The 9,101-nt window shown below is 37.5% G+C and overlaps 1 protein-coding gene across 2 annotated transcripts; it reads left to right on the forward strand.

Annotated features, from left to right (window-relative positions):
- The first annotated feature begins 952 nt into the window (after positions 1–952).
- Positions 953–6,608, forward strand: LOC131162269 (protein IQ-DOMAIN 32). 2 transcript variants are annotated; one of them, XM_058118573.1, is made up of 6 exons: positions 953–1,328; positions 2,217–2,576; positions 2,663–2,890; positions 4,014–4,094; positions 4,227–5,844; positions 6,086–6,608. In XM_058118573.1, the coding sequence occupies exons 1-6, from the start codon at positions 1,248–1,250 to the stop codon at positions 6,103–6,105; spliced, it is 2,388 nt and encodes a 795-aa protein (XP_057974556.1). In that variant the 5' UTR covers positions 953–1,247; the 3' UTR covers positions 6,106–6,608. The 2 variants fall into 2 exon arrangements, with proteins under 2 accessions (XP_057974556.1, XP_057974558.1); XM_058118575.1 differs by having other exon boundaries at positions 956–1,328; positions 4,020–4,094.
- Positions 6,609–9,101: the final 2,493 nt, after the last annotated feature.

Raw genomic sequence — 9,101 nt, forward strand, 5'->3', positions numbered from 1 at the left:
TATGCAATCATAAAAATTTATAGCGCCTTTTTAGATCAACTAGAACATATAATTTAACTTATGTGGTTGACAACTTGTATGGTTGACAAACACTAATAGAAATAATAAGTTAAAGAAAGAAAGAAAGCATAGACAGAAAAAGTGTACTTTGTTTATATACGGCCTAAGAGGAAATTGAAAGAAATAAAATTGGATAAATGGTCGTTTTTTAATAAGTTAAAGAAAGAAAACACGCATAGACAGAAAAAGTGTATTTTCTTTATATACGGCCTAAGAGAAAATTAAAAGAAATAAAATTGGATAAATGGTCGTTTTTTATTAGAAACCATAAATTCAAATGTAATTATTTCAAAAATCATAAAACCTAAAAGTAAAGAGCAGTGCTTCATATGGTTACTTTTTTGTCACCATTTTATTTCACCAACTAATATTATTCTTAAATAAATTAAACATTCATTTTCTCCTTAAAAACCAATTGATTGCCATTAATTATTTTATTCGGTGCTAAAATAACCGGTGACATAAAACATATTTCAAGAGTTAAAAAATCCCTAATTTACTTGTCCTGTTTTTTATTAACATGTAAAGTATCAAACAAAGAATTTATTAGTAAAAATAACAATAGATTTTTAATTAATTTCAATGCAATTCTAAAAAATATTTTATTTAATGCGAATATTAAATTTATATTTTTTCAGGGCATTGAAAAAAAATTTAAATACTATACTTTTAAATATTAAAAAAAAAATAAAACATGACTTAATTTGCCATCACTTATAAGTACGGAATCATAAAAATTATTGTACTTAATAAAATATTTAATGCAAATTACGTTTATGAATAAAGTTTTTTGTTGTGCGGGCAAAACACTAAAACTACACGGTAAAAACAAAATCTCGTTAGTCTCGTGACCAACGGCTGGATAAGATAAACTTAGTTTCTATTATCCCATAGAAAAATTTGAAAAACAGAGAGAGAGAGAGATCTGACAGCTTTTTTCTCTCTCAACGGACGGGTAGAGAAGGAAACGGACCTGTCTGTGACATGGCGGACTTCACCAGGAAACTTAGCTAGGTTTTAGGAGTGTGTTGAGGTCCGTGGTCTCAAACTCTGTTTCTCTCTCTCTCTGCTACAAGTTCCAACACCACCATCAAATAGGTAGCATTCTTGTCTCCGAAGAGAGAGAGGGAGAGGAGAGAGAGAGGTAGAGAGGGAGGGGGAGAGGAACGCAGTCGCAGAGAGCGAAAATGGGAAGATCCGCCTCCTGTTTCAAAATCATCACGTGCGGTAGTGACGCCGTCGACAACGGTGATCTTGAGGCTTCAGAGGTGCTTGATTTGCTTCTTATTTCTTGTTTCGCTTCACATTTTATACTTACATTCGTGTTTATGTTCAATAATTAGGGTTAGATGTTCCATTTTCATTTCATAATTTCCATTTGCGCTCGTCTTTATGATTTGGCGAAATTTATGGATTTGATTCGCTGCCAGTGAGGTACTTTTTGGCGTTATTTAGAAATCTGCGGTGGATTTGTTTCCGGAGGCTCCGGAAATTGATATTTTAGTGATGATCCTTACGTAATTTTGACCGTGGATGCAAATTTGCAGTGCATTTATATCTTATTATTTGTAAATTCTTATGCTGCAATTCACAATGCAGTGTTATAATACATTTATGGTGATTTGTGTATAGTAGGAGGTGCACGGGATCAACGGTAACTGCCATTTTCAGAGGCAAGTCAAACTGGTTCAGATATATGAAGGATTTAGATTTTAAACACATATTTGTAAATTACAATGAGCAGAGCAATATTAGAGTCCACAATTGAAAATATAATTCATATCACGTGAAGTGTTATATACATACATTCATACATACATACATATATATACATATATATGTAAGTATATAAAATTTTTATATGACAGTATATTGACATTAATGTCTGCTCTATATGCACAAGCTTTCATTGCTTCAGAAGTTAAGCATGAATTTTTCACTAGATGAACAATGGAGAATATGCTGTACTGTAATTATATAAACACCACGCCAGTCTGTTCTTCCTCCAATAAAATCTGTGATCTGGAATTGTATTATAAAAGTTGTAATTTGTTTTTAAAAGGGCATCATAGTTTGCTCATTTAGGGTAATAGTAGGAAGGGTCAAAATCTGTGCATGGGCTTATGCTAAATTGTACTTAATGAATCTCATTCCAGAGCAAGGGTTCAAGTGACAAACGTGGGTGGAGTTTCCGGAAGAGATCTGCCAGGCATCGAGTGTTGAGCAACACTGTGACCTCGGAAGCCCCTTCTGGGAATAAAGATAACTCTGAATCTGCTACTATTAACATCGAAACGCCAATAAATTCTAGTGTTCCAGAGAAAATATCCAAACTGCAATGGCCGGATGATAAAACCCAGTTCTCAGCTTCAGGGGACTCAAAAGTATCTGAAACTTTAATTGCCACTGAGAGTGAAACAAAGGTTGACACAAATCTGGAGAAGGAAAGTAAGGTTGACACACACCTGGAGGAATCCCTTGCCATAATCATCCAGACTGCTATCAGAGGATTCTTGGTATGTCCTTCTTACAGATTTTAGGTTTGTCAATCTCTTGGAAAATGTCAATTTAAACTTTTTTATTTATCAATTTATTTTTCCAGGCTCATGAAATGCTTCTAAAGCACAAGAATGCAGTGAAGCTGCAAGCTGCTGTACGTGGGCACTTGGTCCGAAGGCATGCTGTTGGAACCCTTCGTTGTGTTCAAGCCATTGTGAAAATGCAGGCTCTTGTTCGTGCTCGCCGTGCTCGTCTATCTTTAGAAGAGTCAAATAAAGAAGAGAAGTTAGCTGGAAATAATGAGAAAGGCAATGACAGCTCAAGGCCCTTGGTAATGTAGCTCATCTTAAGCAGTCATTTCCAAATATCTACATTAATCCTTTAATTTCTGTCTGTATGGTTTTAACAATTGGCTGCATGCTGCCTTTCATTAGTTGGAGAATGCTGAAAGTGGATTATGGATATGATGATTAATGAGGTGTGTTGTGAGACAAGAGGGTACAGGATGAAGCATAAAGACTTTGAACCATGTGCTCCAATTTTCAATGGAAAGCCATTTGAAAATGAGAAATTATGCTGAAGGGTACTAGGCAACCCATGTGGCCATGCGTGCAGATATAGCCACACCATTGTTACTGCATCATGGAAGGGAGAGTTATTTTTAGGGTAAAAGACACTGACCTACCTAAGATTTGACAAAAAGACAATGACCCTTCATGAGGTTTCAAAAATTCCAGGGACCTCCCTTGAGGTTTTTCAAAAAGACACAAACCTCCCATTCTATTTTGCAAAAGGCAAGTTTTTAAAAAAAGGTGTGTTCTTTTGGCAAACCTCAGGGGAGGTCTATGGCATTTTTGAAACCTCATGGGAGGTTTCTATCTTTTTTTCAAACCTCTAGGGAGGTGAGTGTCTTTTGCCTTTATTTTATTATTATTATTATTCTTATTATTATTATTATTATTATTTCAGTTTTTTATACTTGTCCCGTCCAACAAGGATTCCCAAGTCTTTTTATCTGCTTGGTAATTTTTAATTTCAGTTGTAAAATAGAAAATATCAATTCAAAATTTTTGACTTATCTAGAAAATAAGAACACAATAACTTTGAGGTCCAGAGGATGTACAATCTTGTGCTAAGATGAGGTACAAGAAAAACACATCAGTGTATTCGGAGCTTTGGCCCTTTTCCTTGATGTGTGAGTTGCATTGTTACTTTATGTTTTCAAGGGTTTTCTTGGCAGTGGTTGTCAATAAAGCTAGGTATGAGATCCCCTCCATCTATCTCTCACATTTCCTCGTTCTTCTGTTCTGTGTGGCTTGTAGAGTGTGGCTTTATTAACAGGTTATCTCTCTATTGTGTGATGAAAAAATTCTTTGCTTGCAATTTGTAGCAACAATTGCTGTTGCTGTTGTTTCATCCTTAGAAGTCCCTCTAATTATTCTTTTGTGTTTAAGGTGAAGGATCATTCTCTAAGCAAATCAAAAGTAAGGTCTGCATCGATTGAGAAGCTGCTTAGCAATGGGTTTGCTCGTCAGGTAGGGTAACTGCGGATCTTTCTTTTAGTTTCTATTTGTTAGCAGCTAACTTGCATGCTGCATGTGTTCTGACTAAACATGAAATCTCTCCCAACCCCACCCCCCCAACCCTTTTTTTTTTGTCAATTTAAGTTAATGGAATCCACTTCCAAGACCAAGCCCATCAACATCAGATGTGATCCTTCGAAGCCCAATTCTGCTTGGACATGGTTGGAGAGGTGGATGTCTGTTTCATCATCAAATCTCACAAAACTAGAGAGACCAGAGTCAAATGTGGAGCAGCAGGAACAAGAGAAGGCTGAAAATTGTGCTGCTCCAGTGGAAGTGGACGAGTCAGCAGATATGGAGTCCTTTGTCAAGGAAATGGCAGTACCATTTGAAAGTGAGGAGAGCCTGATCACTTATGAAGCAGAAAATTTTGAATTTCATACAGGCCTTCCAAGCACTACTTCCAAAGGAGATGATAACGCAGATACTTCCAATGTGAAAATTGAAAGTGATCCACTTCTGAATCAAAATATACAATCAGATGGAAGCACTCGAGGGGAGCTCAATTCTCTTACAACTAACCCTGCGATGGATAGTGAACAACCAAAACGATCTATGAAAAGATTTGCCTCTGAACAGCTGGAGACTGATGGAAAGAAGTTCGTATTTGGGTCAAGAAAGTCAAGTAATCCTGCATTCGTTGCTGCTCAATCAAAATTTGAAGAGCTGAGTTCGTCGGCCAATCCTGGTAGATCTGTTAGTTCATCCAATCAGGATACTGGGCTTGAATCAAACCTTGAGACAGTTTCATCTGCAGTTGATTCTGTAATTCAAACAAAGGAGCTTGGCCTAGCAGAAAATTCTGTCCCCAACAATTTAAGGGTTCAAGTTGGTGGCTCTGAGTGTGGTACTGAACTTTCTGTCACTTCCACTCTAGATTCACCAGATGTGTCTGAGGTTGGAGTCACAGAATATGAGCATGAAACCAAAGTGCCAGAAGGGGTTGGCAATCTTAACAGCACTGATAACCAAGGTGTTGAAACCCCAGATGTATCAGCAAACACAGAGTCTAATCCATCTCACTCTCTCCCTGTTCAGCCAGGGAAAACTGATGGTGTTAATATTGAATCTGCTAACTCCGTTGTAGTTGTGGCCTCCCTACTGATAGAGGAGAAGCCAGAGAGAACTGCTTCTGATCTGCAGGTAGAGCTGGGCTCTGAGACAGGTCGTCAAGCATACCGATCATCCTCAGAAGCTTCACCAAGAAGCCATGTGACTGTCCCTGAATCCCAAGGAACACCTGCCAGTCAGTTATCAGTGAATGCTAAAAGGAGCAAAACTGATAAAAGTGGGTCAAACCACAGACGTAGGTCACTGTCAGCAGGTAAGAAATCCCCTTCAAATCCAAACTATGACTCTGGGGCAAGAAGTAGTACTGATCAATTGCCTAAAGATCAGAAAACTGGAAAGAGACGCAGTTCTTTTGGTTTACCTAGAGCTGATAATGTCGATCAAGAACCTAGAGACAGTACTAGTAGCAGTAGCATTCTTCCCAGCTACATGCAACCCACTGAATCTGCTAGAGCAAAGGCATATGCGTCGAACTCTCCAAGATCAAGCCCCGATGTGCAAGATAAAGAACTTTATGCTAAGAAGAGACATTCGCTGCCTTGTGCAAATGGAAGGCAGGGATCTCCTCGTATACAGCGATCAACGTCTCAGGCACAGCAGGGTGCAAAAGGAAATGGTGCCCATCCTCATGGTATCATCTAAACTTTTCTGTCTCCACTTTGAATTTGCAAAATTACTTTGTTTTTCCCCTTATAAAATAAGTCTTCCAACAACATTAAACGCACCAGATGCTTTGGCATACTTATGGGATAGAAGGCATCTCTTGTCAGGTCTACAAAAGAGACATTAGAACAGGAAAATAAAATAGCATCATGGCAATTATTGATCTGTGTACATTACGTTCTTATTTGCTTGATCCCTGGCTGTTTCAGAGAGAAAATGGCAGAGATGAAGAAAGTTTGGAGGTAATCTTTTGCTCACCAAGGCAGCAGCAGCCGCAGCATCCAACCAGAAGTCCCAGATGGCCACCTAGAGCTAATTGTGACCTGAGTCTACTTGATGGTTAGCTATCTATTTTTGGTTCTTGGCTTAATCGTCTTGGATATTGAATCAGTTGTTCCATGCTTCATCGCTTGGGTTGGGGGTCAGAGAGGAGGGGGGATGATAATTGATATATATTATATAATATGTATAGAGTGGAAATGGAAAAATTTCGTGTACATCACTGCTGCTGCTATTTACTAGTAGTGTTATTACCATGGCATGAGAGGTTTTCCTCTTGAAGGGTTTGTTAATTTGTATGCGAGTTGAACAGTACTTGGTGTGATATTATTCAGATACAAGATGATGATATTGTGGTCTATCCAAAGTTTGAGACATCACCTGTAAGGTGGAGGGCTTCGAAAGGCTTTTCCCCGGATGGATGTTATAATAAATTGGGTCTCTGTTTTTGTATCTCTCTTTCTCATCGCATGACTATGTAAGGCATATACCACAATTGCATCTTTAATTTTTGTTTTGCGCCCCTTGAAGATTTTCTAACACTCATGGGTAAATGACCAGAAATTTTTTTTTTTTCCACATTTGGCGCGGGATAGTTAGGCCAGGTTCGCTGAGCTTTAGGAGTTGCCTTTTAGCCATTTCTTCACCAAAGTCTTGCTCTTCAAGCCAATGGGTCGAGTTTGTAGTAGCAATGGGTTGTGCTTAGTTTCGATTTTCTAGTTTGGCGGCATATGCTCTTGGCCTGCTTTGTAGTTCTGGACTGGAGAGGAAAGCTTAGGGTCACGCTTGTGACCTCACGCACTGGAGGAAAAAATGAAAATGTGGGCTCATGAGTCATCTCGGCCATGGGCCACGTGAAGCCCACGAATCACTATTTCGCGGGCCTATGTGGCAACCATCTTCTCTGAAGCTGCCACGTGGATGTTTAAGCTGGTGACACATAACATTGCTCCCGAGGATGGGAAGCGGGAAGAGTTTGACATTTGGCATAGAGCAACACAAGTAGGATAATTTTCTTGATCCTCAATTCTACATTCGCTGCTGGGTTGAAATCTAATCATAATGCTGGTGTTGAACGCTGCGTCAGGAAGATGAAATCAAGGAATATGTTTTTAATTTTTTAAAGAATTATAAAGACTTCAACTTATTTTTTAGTTTTACACACTAAAAGGTAAAAATAAAAAAATAAAAATTTGTTTGGCTGTGTAAAATTGTTTTTATTTTTTTTAGATTAAAATTGAGATCTTGTTTTATTTTTTAAAAACTATATAATTTTTTTTCAAAATCACAAAAACAAAAAAAACCCTTTCTTTCACAATGGAATGGTGCCAAAATTTTATAGTGGCTTGGTCCATGTGACCTACTTCCAATCCTTGCACATGACATAAGAACAAAATTTGTAACCCAAATTCAACAATGAAAGCGTTCAATCACTTTCAGACACTGCACATGGATCATATGATTCAATTAGCGATATGCATGAAAAAGAAGTTACAATAAAAAATGCATGTATTTTAAGCTGTTAAGAAGATTGTAATGATAAGAAAATTAAACTCAAAGATCTTCTCAATTCACGTAGAGTCATCAGTCATCACACAATGATCAAATGATTTTGTTCTTTTGAAAGTAGCAAACATTTTACACAACTCCAATCTCTTTTTGTTCAATATGATAAATATAGCATTAGAGAAGTTAATACTTCGTATTCTTTTGTTCGTTGATGAGGCTATATTTAATTTTCTTGGGTTATTACAATTGTGCAGTGTGGCTCAGCAGGTTATGACTGAAATCGCTAGAAACTCTAGAGGGCAAGGAGACTCGTTTGTAGGTCATAGGGTGCACGATAAAAAAATTTACCAAGATGAATCCTCCGGCATATTCAAGAATTGATCTTATAGCTGCCTAGAATTTGATGCAAAAGATTGAGAAAGTTTTGGCGGTATTACAGTGTACGGAGGAGCAAAAGGTCCTCTTCGCCACCTATAAACTGACAGGAGAGGCTGAGAGGTGGTGGACTGCTATGAAACTTCTGGAATAGCAAAGGACAACGCTGATAGTTATGACATGGGACCAATTTAAAAAATTATTCTTTGACAGATATTTCCTAACCACTGTCAGGGAAGATAAAGTGGAAGAGTTCCTAAATTTGAAGGAGGAGCAGCAGTTGGTCCAGCAGTACGCGGTGAGGTTTATTGAGTTGTCCCGCTTCACCCCGTTTATCATACCCGACGAAGTAAAGAAAGTAAGACAGTTTGAAAGGGGTTTAAGCCGTGAGATCTACAGGCAAGTTATGGTATTGAAAATATAGGACTTCGCTGAGTTAGTTGATAGAGCAGCTTTGACTGAGGTTGGTGACTGACTTGTTCTGAGTTTTGCTTCAAAGTGTAGAAGTGTCAAGTTGTATCAAGGATGAGTCCAAGATCGTATTCCACAGGGTCCACTGAGTAACAAAGTATTTATGAAAGTTTAGTGAAATCTTGTTGTTGTAAAATGTTGTTTGAAAATCTTTTTGATTTTTTATGATTTTTGAAAACAGTAAACAGAGTGGGATATGCTTGAGTAATCTATCAAAATGAGACTGAAATTTTATCAATTTTCCAAAAATGTAAATCTAATAACGCAGGCAAAACTAAACAGATTAACTAAAACAATTTACTAAACACTTGGGTTACGGGTTCAACGTCCTTTTACTTTCACCATTTACTAATTTCCTAGGCCTTATTCCTCTTCTTATTAATCCAATCAAGGCATTAATAAGATTAAATTTTCATACTAAAGCTCGAGTAAATTGACCGCATCCAAACGGAAGAAAATAATTACTCTCATTAAGCATCAACCGAATTTCATGAAAAAATTTATTGACGAAATCCTAAATTAAATTAAGGTTTTGATGTGCCTAACGTCAACAATAAAACAAGAAATAAGAGCCAGTGATTTATCAACGAT

This window comes from Malania oleifera, chromosome 8 (genome assembly GCF_029873635.1).
Source record: "Malania oleifera isolate guangnan ecotype guangnan chromosome 8, ASM2987363v1, whole genome shotgun sequence".
Taxonomy (NCBI): Eukaryota; Viridiplantae; Streptophyta; class Magnoliopsida; order Santalales; family Ximeniaceae; genus Malania; species Malania oleifera.